Source organism: Boleophthalmus pectinirostris, unplaced genomic scaffold, assembly GCF_026225935.1.
Source record: "Boleophthalmus pectinirostris isolate CB_2022bp ecotype Guang Dong unplaced genomic scaffold, ASM2622593v1 HiC_scaffold_1756, whole genome shotgun sequence".
Lineage (NCBI taxonomy): Eukaryota > Metazoa > Chordata > Actinopteri > Gobiiformes > Gobiidae > Boleophthalmus > Boleophthalmus pectinirostris.
The window spans coordinates 26,415-48,340 of NW_026571124.1; the positions used below are offsets into that span (position 1 = coordinate 26,415).

The following is a 21,926-nucleotide window of genomic DNA, read 5'->3' on the forward strand; positions in this document are numbered from 1 at the left end:
ATGGTGGTGGTCGGAGGGGCCGATGGCACAGATTGGCAGCCTCGCTTCCGTCAGTCTGCCCCAGGGCAGCTGTGGCTACAGTAGTAGTTTACCACCACTGAGTGTTGACTGAATGAATAATGAACTGTAGAGTGTCTTTGGGAATCTTGAAAGGTGCTTTATAAATGCAATGATTAATTAATTAATTAAAGACCAAGACAAGACCGAGACCAGGCACCATCAAGACCGAGACAAGACCAAGTCCAAGCGCCGAGTCCACATACATACAGGACATACATGAACATTCACACAGACAAAGGCTCCCTCTTTTCTGGTTCACTCAAGGAAAAACTAAAACTAAAACACAACACGACCCACACCAGTCCATCTTTCCCACAATCAGGGAATAATTTAGCTCCATAAAATGCTTCTTTATAAAACAAAAATAGATGTTTATATAACTGTACACTGTATCTGTACAGCATAAGACTGAGGCATAAGACGGGGCGCGGTTTGAAGGGAAATGTTCAGATTTAGACTCCGAGACAAGACCAAGATTGTAAAAAAGTGGTGTCGAGGTCGGTCTCGAGTACTACGACACGACTAACTACTGAACATTCCAAAAATAGAAGCCTTGTGTGACCATACGTCCCTGTTTATCTGGGACAGTCCCAGTTTTAAGCCTGTGTCCCCCTGTCCCAGCAGATTTATACAAAAACACTGATTTGTCCCAATTTTATACATGAAATGTCCCAGGTGTCCTTATTATAGGTGACCAGTTTGATCTAAACCAGGACAAAACTGAGACTAAACCAGGTCTAAACCAGGACTATCTCAATTTTTTGACTAATCTAATCCTTGCCAACAGTAAAGAGGAGCATAAATTGTCATTTGTTTTGCCAAAAGGGTCAGTCCATATGAAATCAGACGTTTTCAAGGAATCTCCCCTATGAGCCACCTCAGATTTGGCTGAAAAAAAAAAAAAAAATCTAAACATTTCTAAAGTCACCAAATGAAAGAATCTCAAATTTTAGCTCAATGCCTTGAGTCGTTCCTGAGTTATGGCCCATTGAAATTTTGGGGCCATGCTCACTTTTTCCTTAATTTATAAGCATGTTTGAGAGACCAGAACTTCATAAAAAATAGAACTAGGAAGCTGAAATTATTATTATTATTATTATTATTATTATTATTATTATTATATTATTGTAGATTATTGGTCATAGATATTGAATCTGTTGTCCAATATCGTGTATCTTTATTAAGGGGGGCACTATTGGCCCCCAAAATCTCACATTTGGTTGCCGCTCAATTTTCTTTTCAATTTTTGAGGTCCAAGATCTATTTACTCCAAGCAGATATTTACAAACTAACTGCTGAACCTGAATATTTGAGAGAATGACCATTTCTGACAACAATCTCACACTTTTCTGAGTTTTCACGTGGATGGTGTAGAGTCTCAAATATGGTCACAGACCAAATGTGATCTTTTTGGCCCCTTCTTTGGAGCCTCGGTTCCCCATGTGGACACAGTTAGATGTTGATCAAATTTTTACCAGAGAAATTTTGGCATATTCTGATTAGTTTAAAGTAATAAAAACATCTACTATTAACTTCCTTCATTTCAAATGGAATTTTTGAAAATGAGTCTCACGGGTCATTTTTTTGTGGAGCTTAGGGACTTTTCCACCTGCAGAAATGTTCAATTCCCTTTAATAGACTTCAACACTATTTGCTTGTTATAAGGGAAGACAGTTGGAGATTATTTGTGGTACATTGTTTGTGATGGTTTTGGTGGCACAGTAAAACGCTTGACTGCAAAGACCAGTCTGACAGCAACCAAAATCTGACTGCACTCCAGATGTTTGAGTGGACTTCACAAAATATAAAGAATGTAAAGTTGTTTGTTTTTGTTTGTTTGTTTTTTGTTTGTTTTTTTGTTTTTTTTTTACATCAGATTCAAAATCTATGACCAAGAATCTATAATAATACAATTTTTTAGCTTCCTAGCTCTATTTTTATGAAGGTCTGGTCTCTCAAACATGATTATAAATTAAGACTTCCGAAAAAATGAGCATGGCCCCAAAATTTCAATGGGCCATAACCCAGGAACAACTCAAGGGATTGAGCTACTTTTTTTTTTTTTTTTTTTCGGTCAAATCTGAGATGGCTCATAGGGGAGGGCGGCTGATTTCATATGGACTGACCCAAAATACAGAAGTCTGTGTTTGCGAATGAACATAAAGCAAAAAAAACGCAGCGACAGAAGCTCCTCAGATCATGACCGACACGAGAATGCACAATGTTCCACGCTCTTTTCACAGTTTTATTTATACCAAACATCTCAACGCAGGTGTGTCCCAGTTTTGGTCACCCTACACATGCAGAGCACCCCCAGCATGATGCCACTGCAAAGACTCAGTAATAATAATAATAATAATAATAATAATAATAATAATAAGTGTGTTTCTTACCTGAGCGTGGGTGATTCTAGAGCCGTGCTGTTTGGAGACTGTCTGGGGTTTTGTTTAAGGACACACCTGTGAGCGCCTTTGTCGGTGAAATGTGCAGACTAATGACTTTTTCATGGACATATCATTCAAATTAGATGGAAAATACTGGATACGCATGTTTATGCTGATGGACAAACCAAAACCAATTCAAATTTAAGGGGGCGCTCATATGGAAAATCATTAGTTTCAGCAGATTTTGAATTTTAAATGCTGTTGAACTTCTTACTTTGAATTGTTTAACTCTGAAGGTGTACTTTTTGAGTCAAAAATATTCAAATATTTTCAAGCCCTCAAAGTCAACGGTCACAATTCCAAGTGTGTTTTTTCAGAGTAAAGAAGTGAGAAATTAAACTGCACGTAAAACAGAAAATCTGATGAAACAAATGATCTTTCTTACACTCACAGTAACTCAATCCAACTGTGCCGTCGACTAGCAGAAGAAATCGACCTTGGACTTTTTTTTTGTAAGCTGATCTTATCAATAGGTTCATTTTAAGTAATCTAGTTTGAAATAGTAGAACAGACTTGCAAATCTAAAAAGTGAACACATACTGGTGCAAAATACAGTAAAAAAACAAAAACCTCTGAGGCACTTTACCTTATGACAATAAATGTTCTTTATTAGAACACGGACGGCCTACACCAGGGGTCTCCAACCTTTTTTTCTCCAGTGAGCTCCTTTATGAAACAAAAATGCCAGAGAGCTACCAATTTCTAACCTGATTCATCAGACGGTTTCACTTGGTGGAAACAGTTTGACCTCACAGCTTTAGGATTTGTTCGCTCGACAGTAGGTGGGCACTTTGTATGTAATGCGCTGCTATCAATCAATCAATCAAACTTTATTTGTATGGGACATTTATACATTTGAAATGTAGCACAAAGAGATTCACATGCAACAGAAAAATTACAAAAACAACTCTCCCCCTCCCCATGTATACAACAATTTAAACAGAAACATAAAACAGAAACATAAAGCTCTCAAAAGTTATAGTCAAAATGAAAATGGAGAGTTCAGATCAGATGGAGACTAAGTAAAATAGTAATGAAATTTAATTTAAAACAACTGTAATAATAACAATAATAATGATAATTTAAGTTAAAACAGGTAAAAGTTTCAATTAAAAGCTAAATAAAAAAGATATGTTTTGAGTTTAGTTTTAAAAATCTGAACACTCACAGCAGACCTCAGATCCTCAGGTCGACTGTTCCACAAACGGAAGCCGTGAAAGCTAAAAGGCGCCTCACCGTGAGTTTTAGTTTGGACTCTTGGGACAGTTAAAAGATGAGACCTGAGGACCTGAGAGTCCAAGAGGCTCATGTGATAAAAGCAGATCAGATAAATAAACAGGACTAAGATCATTAAAGAGATTTATAAACCAATAAAAGTAAAATAAACCAATTCAAATCCTCGATCTCGGGAATCGTTGCCAACACAGAATGTCTGTCTCTTCCCCCGAACTCGCACTTCCAGGGTTCTTGCAAATCGTCTAGTGTATTCTGATTCCTGACCTAATCGTGGAGATAAATGAAGTTAAGCGGAGGCACTAGGTGGCACCAATTTCAGCAGTCACAAAGAAACTGAGTAAATAAAAGAGTCACTGCCTTAGATGAGGAACAGTTCGATGCTCATGAAACATAAACCATTGTCCATTTATCAGTGCACCAAGTTCAGCATCAAAATAATACATTTACAATGGTAATTAACAACATTTTACTTATTATCCACAATACACAGAATTCAGAAATCCTTTTGTGAACTACTTGGAAGGGAGTGGAGAGTTACTGGTGGCTCCTGAGCTGCAAGTTGGAGACTCCTGACCTTTCGATGTGCAGTGTCTCTTCAGGGCTTCAGGGAAAATCAGCTGTGGCTATATATATATATATATATATATATATATATATATATATATATATATATATATATATATATATATATGTTGGGAACGTCTCTCAGAGCCTCTGTCAGAGGGATTTTGACATGGAGTCTGAGTGGGCTTTGTTCTCGGGCTCTATTGTCGATGCAGCTGCTTGCAGCTGTGGTGGTCTGTGGTGCCTGTCACGGTGGCAAACAACGAACCCGATGGTGGACACCGGAACTAAGGGAAGCCGTCAGGCTGAAGAAGGAGTCCTACTGGGCCTTGTTGACTGCTGCCTCCATAACCCGGATAATTGGGAGAAAATGGATGGATGAGAAATTATAACATTGAAATCATTTGTTATTTGTATCTTTTAAAGTGACAGAGTTTGGGTGTCGTCTCCCTCGTGTGGTTCACATTTACCTTCGATGTATTGATGGTGACTCTGCTGAACTATGAGCTTTAAAACAACTCAAGTCATGTAAGTTCAGGTCTGTGCATAGAAAACATGTCACCACCTCAACATTACAACTAAACAGAAGATGATGTTTTGATGATGTTTACAACTTTGTATTTGTTTCCTTTTTTTGGAGCGTATTCTGCTGTGGTGAGTGTGAAAAGGAAGGAAACACAATGACAGACATAAAACAGTGACACATTCAGTCTACTTTACGATCATGAAGTGCATAACCCCACCCCTCTGTCAGAAGAGTGTATAGTGTTGTGTTTAGTTTGAGTGTGTTCAGACTGTGAGGATGGGAGCCTCTCTTCTCTGGACTCTGCGCTCCATCTGTGAGTACTACACTGTCAGTCTCCATTAAAGCCTTTAGACCTGGATCACTACATTAAGGTAGATTCATGTTTTTATTTCAGTGTTTTGTGTCGCCGTCTGCAAACACACAACAGGTAATGAACTCAGTTTCATGTGGACTTGGCAGCTACACTCTTCTTCATTCATTTCCTGCTTCTGTTGACTTGTCTAATTTATTCATTCGAACACTCCAGCTATCGTTATGTTATGGACCCAAAAATAACCTTGGACTTGTTAGAACAATATGCTCATAAAAGAAAACCAACTGAAGCCATTGTTTTAATGTAAATGTAAAGTCCCAGCAGCCTGTCTCCTCTGATCTGTCTCTAGAGTTGTGGACCATCATAAAATATAGATCTTTTTCCATCAGTCTGGTCATACTCTGCCTCTCCTTTGTTAAGTTACAGGAGACAGAGTCACTCTACATGTTCCTCAACAGTCTGTGTATCTGGAGGACACAGTGTATATGAAGTGCTCAGCTCATGGTGAAAAACAACTGAAGTTTTACAAAGATGGGACACTTGTACAAAAGGACTCACGACATGAGCTGCACCAACAATCAAACTTTGCAGATCTGATGGATTTCTCCAGTGTCAGAATCAGATGAGGGTCTGTACTCCTGTGGGGTCAGTGAGGAACAACAGTCAAACACCTGGAGACTCTCAGTAACACGTCAGTATTTAACACCACCACATTTACTCTGGTCTGCAGTTATATTCTTTTATGGATTTATGTCTGAACATTTCACCATCTTTTTTCCTTCTTTGTAGAAAAACAACGAACTGTCACTGTGAGACCATCGTCCTCAGTTATCCCAGTAGGGGGCAGTGTGACTCTGAGCTGTGACATAGAGGAGTTTACAGGGACATACACATGGTTCTACAGAGATATTTATGATCAAACTGAAAACATCAGACCTCACAGAGTGTCAGTGTCTCCAGAGGAGGAGAGTACAGATGTAGAGGATAGGACGGGTTCATCATCACATCTCAAAGTTCTGCAGTCACTGTCAAACAAACTGGTGAGTCTTTCTCTGTCCCTGTGCTCAGATCAGTGTCTCCTTCTGTATTTGAAACATTTCTTTATTTCCAGATGAAACAGTGTTTTCCAAACTGGCCTGTGTTATTTGTGGGAGAGAGTCTGACTCTCAGCTGTGAGGTGGAGGGAGCAGACACACAGTGGACCTATGAGTGGAGCAGGAGCAGACTGAACCCACCTCCAACAACCAGAGAATACACAGTGTCCAGAGTGACTGAGTCTGACACAGGAGCCTACAGCTGCAGAGCCCAGAGAGGCCCACACCTCACCACTGTGTGGAGCACCACCTCTGTCTCTGTACTCAGTATGTGCACAGTCACTGTAGTGTGGCTTTGTCCTCCATGTTCTGAATGTGTGAACTTCATGTTTTAATGATGTATTCTACAGGCAGAGCTCAGGTCACAGTGCGTCGACTCTCAGAGGTGCAGACAGGGGGCAGTGTGGTGCTGCTCTGCTCTGTCTCTCCACTTTCCTCTGGGTGGAAATATGAGTGGAGCAGAAATGAGCAGCTCTTTAACCAGTCTTCATCTGAGGCACAGGTCTCAGTGTCAGAGGGAGGGGAGTACCAGTGCAGAGCCAGCAGAGGAGAGTCTCCCGACTTCACTGAGCACAGCCCCAAGTTCACACTCATAAGCACTGGTCAGTTTGACTCTAACATGTGTCTTCTACTTCCATGTGTATGTGCAGTACATGTTCTTTTGTGTGGTCATGTGTGTGCCCAGACCCCAGAGCGCCCTCTCTCTCTGTGGAGCCCCCCTGGTCTCCGCTGTTCTCTGGAGACATGTCCATGTCCCTCACCTCTGACACTCACTAAACTCTGACTCACTGAAGCCTGTGGAACTTTTCTTCAAGATGGACAAAGATAAAAGTCAAACAAAGTCAAAAATAAAGTCAAATGTCTCTTGTGACCACAGGTGCACCCAGAGGCGAGTCCTCTTCTCTTTCCGTGATGTGGGTGGTTGGACCTGTGTGTGCGCTGGTTTTACTCATAACACTGCTGCTTCTGTGGCGTTTTCTAAAGACTAAAGGTGACACATGAGACTATATATACTAATATATATACTGTATTTATATTATTGGTTAGTTTCACTTTTATTCACAAATGTTTTCTCTTTATTTACAGAGCTGTGCTTTCCAAGGTTGGCTGTTCTTTGTGTGTTTGATTTCTTGCTAAATATTTATAAGACACTTTAATTTGTGTGATCATTGACTATTTGTGCAGGACCAATCAGAGCTCTGCTGAAGATCATGTGACCAACAATGACCACGCCTCCCCTCCAAATGGTAATTTATTAGTGTAGAAGAAACAGAGTGAAGTGAATGAGTTGAATGTTGTTTCTGTGGACTTATCTGTACAGTGAGTCATCTGATTTCCTTGAACAGGCAGGTCAGTGGAGTTGGTGTAAATGACGCCTCAATCACTTAATCATTGAAAATATAAAATGTCTGCTTCACTTCCAGTCGCCTCCATTTCAGAATTTGGAACATTCTGGTGACACAGGACTTTAAAGAGTCTATACAACTCAATGGAACATAAGGAAACCTGTTTTCATCGAGCAGAAATCACATTTAAAATGTTTAATGTCCCACACCACTAAACACACTCTTGATACTAAAATAAAAAGTGTAGAGGAGAGTTTTACTTTTCCTTTGTCCATAAAACTATTTGTTTTATTTTACAGATGTTACTTATGCCATGATTGAATTTAAAAATAAGAGAGGTGAGTTTGTCCCTACTCTGTATTAATATATATTTTCTAATTTATAATTAAAATGTTTATATATAATTTCAGAGAGGAACAACAGCGCACAAGGTAAGAGCTGTTTTTTTGTGATGTTAATCCACACTCTTCAGGTACAGAACTCTTAAGGTCTGTTTAGACCAGAGCCTCAAAAAACGCCCGAAACACCTCTAGTTGGAGCCTTTGAATTTGAGTTTAGACTCCCCTGACACACGTCTTGGACGCCGGGGACGAACTGGAGAAAAATACTTCATTGTCCAGGGCGTCTGTTGGCCTGGAAACAAGTTCCCGGTCCGGGTCCTTTCCTGGAATAATGACAGACCAGACTGAGAAAGTGGCTTTTGTGTTTTTATTAAAACCATCAGCTGAGAAAATCGACTCGACAGCTGCAGCGTGACAAACGTCCACATAGACTTTACATATAAAGTGGACGCCTTGATGCCGTCATCTAAACGGACCTTTAAAGGTCCAAATCTGTGAGTGATATCAGAGCCTGGTTTAAAAAAAAAAATTACACATGTGTTTTATGTCATTTGAGATTCTGATAGATTTTCTAACCTCAAATTTGTATTCTTCAATTCGTCTGAACAGAAACAATAATATCTGGACCTTGGAAATTATATATGTGTGTGTGTGTGTATTTCTCACCTTCCATGGTGGTTGGTCTCTCACCCTCATCCAGCTCGAGTCCTCTACCAGAGGCCTGGGAGCTTGAGAGTTCTGCGCAGTATCTTTGCTCTTCCCAGCACTGCACTTTTCAAGACTGAGATGTCCTGAGATGATATTGTACAGCTCGAAGCACTCAGTGATCCATGTGTGTGGCATTGAGTCAGAGGCTTTCTTCTAATCAATCCAGGCAGTGCACAGGTTGGTCTGACAGTTTCTGCAGTCACAGGTGACTGTTCGGTCACCAGAAGTTGGTGCTTGGCTCCCCTGGTGTTTTTGCTGATGCTCTTCTGTGCTGCGCTCATGTATTGATCCATGTATCACTTATCTTAGCCACGATGATGCCTGACATGAGCTTCCATGTTGTGGAGAGACAGGTTATTGGCCGACAGTTGGATGGGACGGCACCTTTTGAGGGATCCTTCAGGATCAGGATCATACGCCCTTGGGTTTGCCATTCAGGGTGAGTTCCATCCTTTAGCAGCTGGTTCATTTGTGCTGCCAGACGCTTGTGGAGAGCAGTGAGCGTCTGTAGCCAATATGTGTGGATCATGTCAGGGCCTGGTCCAGTTTTTCATACCTGAGACTCTTTCCTGGATGTCTGCCACAGTGATGGTGACTGGATTCTGTTCTGGGAGGTTGCTGTGGTCTTCTCTCAGATCCACCAGCCACTGTGCATCAGTGTTATGTGATGCCTCCCTCTCCCATGTGCCTTTTCAAGACCTTACGTCTCCAGCCTTGGTGGGTCTGCTCTGGTGTTATTACCCTGCCACTGTGCGTACACTATTGCCGGTTGTGTTGCGAACAGCTGGTTTATTCCTCTGGCTTCGTTATCTCGTGTGTACCTCTTGGAGCTTTTGTTTGGCAGTTTCGAGTGCTTCAGGTATGGGCGTCTGGTTGTACCTCTTGGATACTTGTTTTTTCATTGCACCTTTCTGGGCCTCTGACAGTTGGCTCACTTCTCTCCATGCCTCCTTGATTTTTGCCTCTAACCATCTTTTCCATGGTGGATAACACATCTCATGGCTCCCATGGTTGCTCTTATAGTCCAGCACCTCTTGGATCACTGCTGCTGAAGTGTAGATCAGCTCATTGGTTTCAGTGATTGTTGTGGTAGGGATCGCTCTCAGTGCTGCATTCACATCTTCTAGGAGACTTTTCAGATGGACTTCACTAGCCTCTGTAACTGTGTCGGGTTGCCTTGCATTCATTTGGGCCTTGATCTTATCTTTCAGGTCAGTCGCTGCCTCGCTCAGCGTGATACTTATTGGGGCTACGTACCCAATCTCTGGTTGGGGAGTTGGTGTCAACTCCCCTCTGACCTGGCGTCCTGGCTCCTCTTTGCCGTAGCATTTGTGTTGTACCTCATCACTTTCTAGTTGTGATGCAGTTGCTGTTTGTGGAGTTGGAACACTGAGCTATTAGATGTTTGCCATTATTATGTTAAACACACTCTTGATATTAAAATACTCTTGACACTTTTCCTTTGTCCATAAAACTATTTGTTTTATTTTACAGATGTTACTTATTCCATGCTTGAATAAAAAATATGAGAGGTGAGTTTGTTGTGTCTATTCTGGATTTATGTTTATTTTAAACTTTTTCTAACTAAAACTTACATTTTTTAAATATATAATTTCAGAGAGGAACAACAGCGCACAAGGTGTTTTATGTGACGTTAATCCACACTCTTCAGGTACAGGTAAACTCTTAAAGGTCCAAAGCTAAGTGAGTTTAATAATACTAGGCTCTGAATAAACAAAAAAAAAAAAAAATCACATAAATAAGAAATAATATATATAAGGCCCTTGGTTTTTATCAATAAGTAAACCTGTAAACAAACCCAGAATTGTGGGATTTCTCCTTCTGCAAGTGAAGTGGAAACAGTTTCAGGGAATTAAAATTATTTGGAATTTTACGTTATTTTGTCCTTCTTTCTTAACAGCAAAAACCACCTTGGACGACAGCGTTACTCTCAGATCAATATCCTGATACTTAAAGAACAGTTATGGACAATGTATAACTCATGTGTTTTTAAAAATGTTACACATTTATTTCTTTTTCTTTAACTATATATCTAATTATATATATATATATATATATTTCATATGTTGTTGTTAAATGTGCTTAAAGGTGACGTTGCATACTTACAAATGTGTAAAAGTTAAATATAGTAAAATACTGTATATATAAAGTCATAAGGAGAAACAGCAAAGATTCAATGATTAAATGATTTGTGTTTGTTATGTAGATTTATTTCATTATTTTTTCTATAATCTGACAAAAATGTTCTATATTTGTGTCAATGTACAGAACTACAGATGGTTCATGTTTAATTTTTTACATTCTTTAATAAATGTGTTTTTAGCAATTTACTGTTTCTTTTTTTATGTATATATTTTTGAAATGTGGACAAAATATTTTAAGATGGGAGCATTTTTTTTTTTTTTTTTTTTTTTTTTTTTTACAGACCCACAAGTAAAAAAATTGAGCTACATTTTTTTATCAAAAAGTTGTCAAGAGCAGACAGTCAAACTCAGGCCCGGGGGACAAATTTGGCCCAAGGTATAATTATATTTGGCCCACAAGATCATATGTATCATGTGTATTATTTTAAATATGTATCAGAGCTGCTCGTTGGCTACAGACTCTAGAGACTTTATTTATTTAAAATTGTGTTATTTTATATTCTGTTTGTTTTGGATTCAATGTTTAACAAAATATTATTAAATATTTATGTTAATAAGAAAAGGTTTAACATTCCAGATCTTGAAAGAAAAGAAAACATGCAGATGTTGTTGAGATTTTTCAATATTTCAATAAATATTTAGTTTGTCCACGACTTAAGTCCCATTTTTAATGCCTCTGTGAGTTGAGTTGACTTCCTGGTCTAGAGGCTCGGTCAGGATGCCCTTTATCACAGATTTATTTATTTTGTGTCTGAAATATTGGATTCTGTGAGGAGAAGAGATATAATGCTGTTCTACATTGTCCTCATGTGTTTTGGGTTTCAATTTAACAATGACTGTCACTACAGTTTTTACTTCGTGTTGATAGAACCAATAATTCTGGAGAAATCCACATTTAAAGTTTGGAGTGAGTTTGTACAGTGTATTAAGTCTAAATATATGAGGTTATTTTTGTCTAATTGATTTTCATAAATGCACAGAGGATGATCTACAAATAGTCTTTGTTTTGTGCGCATGTTTGATATCACAAATGCAAATTTAATAAACTGTATTCTTTACAAATTTTACATATTTGTAAAATGTGATTTGTGTTTGTGGTTCACCAATTAAAGAATTCACATATTTCCGCTATGACGTGTTTTGAGACATTATTTACACAAAATGCACAAATCCAGACAGATCCACAAATAAAACACACACTTGACACAGGAGTAACTCCCTCTCTCCACCAGCAGGGGGCAGCAGCTGACACACGAAACATTTAACACTGTCAAAATGGATGCATCAAGTGAACAGCTCCTTTTACCTTCTGTTGGAGATTTGCAATTCCAGGTTTGANTTTTTCACACACTGAGAGTTCAAAATGCTTCCACACTGCATGATGTCATTAGGTGCTTCTTTTCTGTTTCTGTTGTCTTATTTAGATGCAGATGAATGAACAGTGGATGAGCTGATATTACTGTACACTGTGGCGACATCTGGTGGTCATTACTTGCACTTACACTTTTTTATTTTTATTTTTTTTTGACAAAGGTAACTTCAGTCCAGTTCAGATTACCTCCTCCTGAAACCTTTGCTTCTGTGTGTCCGCTGATCATGTCAACACGAAGCAAAGACAACAGACCCAGAAACCCCGTGTAACCCAAACACTGGAATAAAACACACATCGTCAAATTTCTTTCTGTCTCACTCGGCCCGTTGTGAGTTTTTAGGGCGATGATTTGACTGAGAGATGAGAAGATCCAGTATCATGGCTCTGTCGTATTTGAATGAGGTTTAGATCTGGTCCACTCCACCGTGAAAGAAGAAAAACAGACCACGAACGTCCCATTTGCCTATTGAAATCCTGTGTATAAAATATCATAGGACACGTTTAAATTAGATCTGTATTGTGCTTTTTAGCTGATTTATGCTAAACAAACTAATACCTGGCAACGCAAACTGTAAGTCTGTTATAAAAGAAGCGAGAGCGCAACGACAGCCGAGAGCACGAGGAAGAGACCGGACACACAGAGGTGAGTCGAAATGTTCAAATTCTCGCCAAGGGATTTCTGAATTATCCATACTGGGCTGAATATATAACATTTGATGAATTAAATGCCCGTTACCAGTGTAAAAGTGTCATTTTGAAGCCTAACTGTGCACTAATAAATGGACAGTGGTTTATCTTTTACAGGCGTCTAAGGCTGCGTTCAGTCTGCAGCCTGAAGTGACCCAAATCCGATTTTTTGGCCTCTATGTTCCTGTATCTGATCTTTTAACAGTCTGAACCACACAGATCCGATTTTTTCAAATGTGACCCAGGACACTTGGATATGTGCTCCTGAAACTGATACATATCTGATCTTTTGACATGCGACCTTCAGTCTGAGCGGACAAGACGCATTCATCTGACCTACACATAGGTCGGCTATAGGCGAGTTTCATTGTTGACAAAAGCGCGCGTTGCATGCTGGGAATTATTTTGGTCAGCGGTAAGAAACACTAATTCAACATGACGGACGGAGCGAGAAAGCACGTAAAGGGTATTGATCCTGGTTATTTATCCACTCTAACGGCAGAGGACCCAAGACCATTTGACCAGAAATTGATCATAAACATCGACGGACGACAAATCACCCTTTTCAACCCCGACAGAGCCTGGACCAAAACAAATTTCTGGTCAGAATCGCCAACTACCTGGACAAATATTCACTTGGGCGATATCCACAATGACTTGGTGGAAACTCCTGGGCCATTCACAGCAGAAAAGATGAAAACCTCCAAGAGTCTCGATGTGTTGTTGAACTTGTTGGAGTCCACGGTTTGTTAGGATCTTCTACGTTTGCTCTGCGGATGTTTGAAAGTCGTTTAATTCACCGTTAGCGGTTCTTTTCACTCAGAATACGAAAAAAACCTTTTCCTTCTTCTGTGCTTCTATTTGTGCATCCGATAATGCAGCAGGAATTTACCATTATCGGGATAAATACGCGAGGTTACACACTGTGTTTGACGCTACCGTGTTTCTGCCTCCGACCAAAATATTTCCCAGCAGCAACGGGCTTTTAATAACAATGACGTCAGCTGAAACTCGACTATTGTGCAGTAACAAGCACCTGTTAAGCCAATACAGCCCAACGCCGACGCGTTTGCTCACGGAAATAAGCCGCTGAAGATGTGTTTCCTCCCGCGAGAGTGGCACAAGTAGGCGCTCACAAATGTACACAAACGTTCTTCTCGTCATGCGAAAATTATTAACGAACTCTGTAACACTTTATTTTGTAATTGTGTTTTTATACGTTCTTTTTACACATAATGCGGATGAATGAAATGTGAAATGTGGAACCTGCCTCTCAAATCTGCAAAACAAATTTACCTACGGGTACAAATACAGCGACCTGACCTAACCTGTTCATGATGGTGTTTACGGCGTTTTACGTGTTATGTTATGTCAGCTCCCTTCATCTTTCTAAAGCGGAAGTCTGTGAACTGTTTCTTGAATTAAATTATTTTAGGTGAATATTGTGAATTAAAATGTGTAAATAATAACAGAAAGATCCACAGGTGTCGTACGTTGGGACTACAGAGCAGGCAATACGTGATCTTTAACATGACTGTAATGATGAGAGCTCCAAACTCCAACTCATTTCTGTGTTTTTGTCTCCTCAGCGATGTTTTCCAACGTCTCCAACTCCACCTCCTTCCTTCCTGTACAATCCCCGAACTTCACCGACTCCTCTTCCTGTTTCCTGTTCCCCTCCAGTTACACCATCTTGATGTCCTTCTCCGTCACCGACGTCGCCGTTCTTCTGCCCTTCTGCCTCGGCGTCTGGTTCCTCGGACTTCAGCGCAGGTGTTGGCAAAAACAGAACTCGCACCTGGATGTTTTTACGTACCACATGGTCACTATGGAGATGGTCGGCGTTGTGGCGTGTGCCGTGTATCTCTACGGCTTCGTCCAAACCCAGATTCTGATGATTTTCACAGCGCTGGAAGTTTACGCCAACACCACGTACGGACAAGTGTACTTCCATATTTTAACTTGCCTCGATCGCTACGTCGCCGTGGTTCATCCAATCGTGTACATGCGTCTCAAAGAAAGGGGCGGGACTAGACTCAGGAACAGTCTGATTGGCTGCGTGTGGTTTCTGTTCATCGTCAAATTCTTTCACGACTTTGAATACGTGATCCAGCTTTTCTGCTTGGGGTTTTCCATCGCCGTGGTCATGTTTTGCAACTTCGCCGTCCTGTACGTTCTGCTTCGTCCGCCGCCAGGGGAGAGAGTCCACATAAGCCAATCAAAAATGAGAGCTTTCAAAACCATCGTGCTCATTTTGTGCGCCCTGCTGTTCCGAATGATCCCGCATCTGTCTGTACTCGGATTCTTCGACTCAAATTTACTCAGCCCACAAACACGATGCGTGGTTCTGGTTTCTGGAGTGTTTTTTGGTTTGCCCAGTAGTGCAGTTTTACCTCTGCTGTTTCTGTACAGGGCTAATGTCATGTGCTTTAAAAAAGGATCTGAAGGTCGTGGAACCACCACAACTTCCTAAAGAGGGAGTTTTTACTTCTCTGGGACATTAACTGTAACACGTAACATCTTTAGATCAACATGGCTACGTTCAGACTCCAGCCTGAAGTTCTCAAAGCTGATTTTTGGCCCCTATGCTCCTGTTTCTGATCTTTTAATGATGATTTTTTCAGATGTGACCCAGGACACTTTGATATGTGCTCCTAAAACTGATACATATTCGATCTTTGGACATGTGACTTCGGTCTGAACGGCCAAGGTGCATTCATCCAACCTACACATCAGACTCAGAGTCTCGTCAATACGTGCATCATGAATCTCAGACTTCCAGTCATCATGCAATTCATGCTGGGAAGGATCCTCCGAAAAAGTGAACATCAAACCTCCATGTTTGTTTTCCCAGTGGGATGTGTCTGTTGTCAAAGTCAATATTTTCAAGTCTTTTGAACCATATCACTTTTGTTTTGGTTCTGATATTGTTGTATTTTAGTTTTGGGATTTGGACATCGTCATTGTGTGGTTGTTGGATCCTAACAGCGGAAAACGGCTCGAGAAATGGGCTTTGGAAAGTTTGCGAACTCCATAAATGCAAAAGTGAATCAGATGTGTGTGACTCAAACCTCCATTCAAACTGTTTCTATGGGCAGGATTGATCCACAGGAAGAACCAAAAAGGAAACATTTGTCTGCCTAAGAAATCATCCCGAGTTTGCAGAGAACATTTTGTACGTAGAGCGACGACAAAAAAGTGATATGGTTCAAAAGATTGCATTGCCTGATGACCAGAAGTTCAAAACTCGGGATCCATGTGCTGGATTTACCCGGGACAGTCCCAGTTTTGAGCCTGTGTCCCTTGTCCCAGCAGATTTATACAAGCCACTGATTTGTCCAAGTTTAATACAAGAAATGTCTCAGGTGTCTCTTTTTTTGACCAATCTGATCCTGTAACAGTAAAGAGAAACATAAACTGTCATTTGTTTCGGTAAAATACAGAAAATCTGCTTAAAAACGACCAAAACACAAAGAAAATGTGACTAAACTGACTCATGTTTGAACAATTTTTCTTATTACTACTTAATTTACTATTACCAACCAACGCAAACCGAGGATGTCCCAGTTTTTTATTTTGAAAATCTGGTCTGGTAATAAAGAGTGACTCAAACATGTGACTGACACAAAACAGAACTCCAGCTCTGTTTTTTTTTTTTTTTTTTTAGGAGGAAACATCAGAACACGACTTAAACCTCACAAGAGTCAGTTTTACGTAACGTGGAAGCTTTAAGTCTTTTTTTTTTTTTTTTTTTTTTTTTTGCAGATGCAGTGTGATGTAATATGAAAATCTATAAAATTGTAGTTGTCTATTAAAACTCATGTGTGAATTGTGCCTTGGTCTGATTTGAATCCATTTTATAAACAGGCTGAGATTTGAATATTGTGGTGAGATTCATGAATGACTCCGGCCGGTGTCGTTTTAACGTAACACAGACACGAGAGAAAAAGTTTTTGTCATTTGAACCAGATCGGAGAAACAGTGACGTCTAGACACAGGTAAGAGGAAAACTATTATATTCTGAAGTGATTTATTTACTTGTTTCTATGGATACGTCACTGCTCTGTCTGAATGTTCCACAGTGTGACTTTAAACAGCTCGACTTTACATTTATTCAATCACAGGTGCAGGTTTTAGAGTCAAAAATACCTCGAAAAACAGACTTTGTGACTGTGAGCGGGGTCGCCTCTCCACAGATCTGACCTGGAATTTGGTCCGGTTTGGTCTCCATGAAGATAGAAAGGTTTAATGCCACAGTGTGAGACATTACAGACAAAACAATAACATCTCCATAGAGAAAAGCCTCCAGCAGAAAAGTTACACAATGCAGCTTGGGGCACAAATCTTATTCTGACAAAACCCCACCTTACCTCACAAGGACTAAACCAGGACTAAACCAGGTCTAAACCAGGACTAAACCAGGACTAAACCAGGACTAAACCAGGACTAAACCAGGTCTAAACCAGGAAAACCAGGTAAACCAGGACTAAACCAGGTCTAAACCAGGACTAAACCAGGTCTAAAACCAGGTAAACCAGGACTAAACCAGGACTAAACCAGGTCTAAACCAGGTAAATCCAGGAAACCAGGAAACCAGGGGGTAAACCAGGACTAAACCAGGTAAACCAGGACTAAACCAGGTAAACCAGGACTAAACTAAACTAAACCAGGTCTAAACCAGGTAAACTAAACCAGGAAAAACTAAACCAGGTCTAAACCAGGAAAAAAAACCAGGTAAATAAACTAAACCAGGTAAACTAAACCAGGACTAAATCTAAATTAAATTTAAACAGGAAAATAAAACTAAAAATCTGGTTAAATTTTGGTTTTGGAGTCAAATAATGAAGAAAATATTTAAATTTAATTTATTTTTTTCTTATTTTTGGTTTTATATTGAAAAACAAATGAACGTATAACACACAGATTCAGCTTTAATTATCAGTTTTTTTTCCGCAGACGTCAGCTCCGGCGCAGACATGCCAAACGACTCCTCGCACGTTGGATCCATCTTTCGTTACTTCGAGCTGTGCTTCACCATGCCCTCCACCAACCACCACCTCGTCGTCTTCACCCTGGTCAACGTCCCTTTCGTACTTCCTCTCTTCCTTTACATCCTCTTCCTCGGCGTCCGGCAGTGGAAGAGCGGCGCCAAGGTCAGCCACACGGACTTCTTCACCTACAACCTGGTGCTCATCCAAGTGCTCATCGCTCTGGGGTGCGTCGTCATGATCGTCAACATGTTTTTCGGATTGGAGCTGATTTTGAAAGCGGCTGTATACATGTTTTTCTCCAACTCTTCAGCCATCACGATGTTTCAGCTCTTCGCGTGCCTCGAGCGGTACACGGCCGTGCTCCACCCGGTCACGTACCTCGCCCTGAAATCGCAAACTTGGACTCTGATTCGAAACCTCGTCTGCGCTTTCGTCTGGCTGCACGCCGTCCTTCAGTCCTTGTGCATCCGCGAGATCGACAGCATGCCCGGATTCCTCGCGTACATGTTACTCGGGTTTTTCTGCAGCCTCGTCGTCGTCGTGTTCTGTAACGTTCGCGTCCTGTGTGCGTTGTTGCGTCCGGCACCGGGAGACGGCGCCAGAGGGAACGCGTGCAAACGGAAGGCGCTGTGCACGATCACGGCCATCACCGGAGCGCTCCTCTTCAAGTTCGGAGGAGACGTGTTTTGTTTAATCGGGTACTACATCTCAGATATTTCCAAGGATCATAACGGTGACAGCTCTTGTGCTATTTATTTTTCGGTGCTTTGGTTCACGCTGCCAAGTACTTTAGTTTTACCTCTGCTCTTCCTGCACCGCAACGGAAAACTGTGGTGTTTTAAACGTGATGGAGTCACAGAAAAATAATACAGCTACTGAAGTGAGTCTGAAAGGTCCTGTGTGGGCTCTATACATGCATTGCAAATTTTGGTCATCGTGCAGTTCACACTGGGAAGGATTTTCTAAAAAAAAAGTGAGCGTCAAACCTCCATGTTTGTTTTCCCAGTGGGATGTGTCTATTGACAAAGTCGATCTTTTCAAGTCTTTTGAACCATATCACTTTTGTTTCTGGTTCTGATATTGTCATATTTTAGTTTTGGGATTCGGACATCGTCATCGTGTGGTTGTTGGATCCTAACAACGGAAAACGGCTTGAGAAACGGGCTTCGGAAGTTTGTGAACTCCATAAATGCAAAAGTGAATCAGATGTGTGTGACTCAAACCTCCGTTCAAAATGTTTCTCTTCCCAACTGAATTGAAAAATAATGAAAGGTGAAGGTGATGGGCAGGATTGATCCACAGGAAGAACCAAAAAGGAAACATTTGACTACTTAAGAAATCATCCCGAGTTTACAGAGAACATTTGTGTGTGGAGTGACAACAAAACAAAATCCCGATCCTTCGCTCAACCTTATTTACGAATTTAAAAAGTCAACACCAAAGTGAAAGGCTCCAACTGTTCACCAAGAAACACCTTCCACTGCAAAGAGACCAAGACGTGATGTTTCTGTAAAACCACAAGAACAAGAAAGTGCAGCTCAGTCTGTTTGTCTTCTGTACGTCTCACTTAACAAACGGGATTTAGGCAGACAAAGATTACCTTTTTGGTTCCTTCCTGTGGATCAATCCTGCCCATCGCCTTCACCTTTCACTATTTTTCAATTCCGTTGGGAAGAGAAACAGTTTGAATGGAGGTTTGAGTCACACACATCTGATTCACTTTTGCACTTATGGAGTTCACAAACTTCCGAAGCCTGTTTTCCATTATTAGGAAATCCAACAACCACACAATTACGATGTCCGAATCCCAAAACTAAAATATGACAATATCAGAACCAGATCCCACTGGGAAAACAAACATGGAGGTTTGATGCTCACTTTTTTGGAAAATCCTTCCCAGTATGGATTGCGCAATGACCGGAAGTCCGAAATTCAGGATGCATGTATTGGATTTATGCACCTGTACACGAAAAAACATAAGGTCGCTTATCTCGACAGAGTAGAGTGAATCAATAGACGTCACTGTCAGTTTAGCTCATTTACAGAACACTGGAAAACGTTTGGAAACATGCAGATGAAAACTTCCTTTGGACTCTGTCGGTGATAGTAACTCTGGCAAAACCTGAGAAAACGGCGAAAATCTAGATGTCACTGTGTTCTTTCTTTTTATAAACTGCCTATTAATTTGTGTATTATATATTGTCAAACTCAAAACTCAAAAACAAAGATGTCCCTGTAGCGTTCTGTTATGTTCGACTGATCAACAGTTCAAACCAGTTGCCTGTAAGTGACACAGAAGATCCGATCAGAGTCTCGGAAAAGCTCTGGCAGGTTGTGAAGACGCTGCCGCTGAATCCACGGTTTTATCACATGCCCAGAGTCGGGAACAACACCGGAGCACTTCCTGTATCACTACATGACTGGGAAAAGTAGCGCTCAAGTTAGAGTAACTTAAAGCGCAACTGTCAGGACGTAACATCTGATTAATAATTTGAAGTCAGTGTAATTTGGAAGGACAAAACATGAAATAAATCCCAAAATCTGGTGTTTTCAAAGGACAGACACAAAAATGGGACAAAGGGAATCAGAGCTGAAGGAGCTGCGAGAAACAGAAACCTTCAAATCATTTCAGGTTGTCACGTAAAACTTTTGTCACTTTAGACTTTGAGGACAGTTTGAAGAAGAAGCACAACTTAAAAAATACTCAAGTAGGAGTAAAACGCTGCTAGAAAAGTACTTTACAATTTATTTAAAAAGTTACTCAAGTAAATATACTGTGTGCCTCTGCTCATTTGTCTTGTATGTTTTAAAAATAAAACCTTGTGTATTTTTGACATTAAACAGTTGATTTATCCGCTCCCTCATTTGACTGGATTTCACATTAAGTGCAAATGAACAGCTGCTGTGGTCTCGTGTTTTGAATATTTCCAGTTTGAATAATGTCGATCGTCCACATGATGGAACAATTTATTATAGGACAGAAAAATATTAAGAGCAGCTCTTGATCTTCTCCTCTCCAGTCGGCGTAACTCAGATCAGAACAAACGTGTGTCCAGGTTTTACTCAAGGGTGTGTTTTAGGCCCACTGCTCTTCTCACTGCTGGAGCATTGACACAAGAAGAAACAGAAACCGTCCTTAATTATTTAGATTAAATAGTTAATTACCAAATCACACAGGACAGAGGTGAGTAATAAGTGTAATTTTGTTTTTGTTTTTTAATCTGATGTGATTCCAGAGGAGGAACAGACTAAAAAAACTATTATAATGAGAGTTTTTGGATCTCCCAGGTCTCAGTGAAGAGATCGTTTTCTCTCTGTTTCTATAAACGCTGTCACACCCTCAGTGGTCCTTGTATGTTTTTCTTTGACGTCGCTGTCTTCTGTTCTGTGGTTTTTATGATGATGTTGGACTCCTTGTCTCTGGTCCTCCTGCAGTGCTCAGCAGTTGGTGTCTCATATGAGCTTCTTTACATTTTTTGTATTTTTGCATGTTTCTGGTCAGGAATTGGTATTTTAAACTTTTTTCTTTGAGCTCCTCATCTACAGCAGTTACACGGTGTGGAACTATTGCGCTGCAGGTGCCACAGACTGAACTAGGACTGAACCAGGACTAAACCACAACTAGACCAGGACTCACTGTCGGGACGGTCTCGCAGGTGCACCCGTGTAGACCGTTGGGTGACCGCGGGTGAAAGGACTGGCGTAAGTGCAGCCGTCACCCGATTGCACTTTGCGAACACAGTCCTCCGCGGGCGTGGGGTTCTCTCTCTTAAGTCCAAGATTAGTCCTGGTTTAGTCCTGGTTTTGTCTTAACCCACCCGTGTGTAATCACTACCCGCCGCATACCCGCCCATAAAATTCCATAATGTTAAAACCCGCCCGTTTCAGCAAATATTTGCTCGTATCCATCGACCTCGTGCAGGACTCTGCGTCTGCCTCCTCCAGTCATTTTTAAACTGAAACCCAAAACACATGAGGACAATGGTAGAACACATGCATTATATCCTCTTCTCCTCACAGAATCCACAATATTTCCAGACACAAAATAAATAAATATGGAGATAAAGAGCATCCGTGAC

The 21,926-nt window shown here is 40.6% G+C and overlaps 1 protein-coding gene and 1 long non-coding RNA gene across 2 annotated transcripts; both read left to right on the forward strand.

Annotated features, from left to right (window-relative positions):
- Nucleotides 1–5,022: 5,022 nt before the first annotated feature.
- LOC129408863 (uncharacterized) lies at nucleotides 5,023–6,070 on the forward strand. The gene is made up of 4 exons (XR_008632123.1): nucleotides 5,023–5,143; nucleotides 5,225–5,257; nucleotides 5,564–5,834; nucleotides 5,933–6,070. It is a non-coding gene; the product is annotated as an uncharacterized LOC129408863 (long non-coding RNA).
- A 184-nt stretch (nucleotides 6,071–6,254) lies between these two features.
- LOC129408861 (uncharacterized) lies at nucleotides 6,255–10,358 on the forward strand. The gene is made up of 7 exons (XM_055153162.1): nucleotides 6,255–6,504; nucleotides 6,588–6,839; nucleotides 7,115–7,228; nucleotides 7,324–7,339; nucleotides 7,423–7,484; nucleotides 7,883–7,921; nucleotides 10,251–10,358. The coding sequence occupies exons 1-7, from the start codon at nucleotides 6,255–6,257 to the stop codon at nucleotides 10,334–10,336; spliced, it is 819 nt and encodes a 272-aa protein (XP_055009137.1). The 3' UTR covers nucleotides 10,337–10,358.
- The last annotated feature ends 11,568 nt before the right edge of the window (nucleotides 10,359–21,926 follow it).

Bases quoted from the DNA above. Each gene is read 5' to 3' on its own strand.
- LOC129408861 (XM_055153162.1), top strand. From the start codon at position 6,255: ATGAAACAGTGTTTTCCAAACTGGCCTGTGTTATTTGTGGGAGAGAGT. The intron at 7,485-7,882 runs GTAATTTATTAG...TTTATTTTACAG, and splicing joins CCACGCCTCCCCTCCAAATG to ATGTTACTTATGCCATGATT. The intron at 7,922-10,250 runs GTGAGTTTGTCC...ATATAATTTCAG, and splicing joins TGAATTTAAAAATAAGAGAG to AGAGGAACAACAGCGCACAA.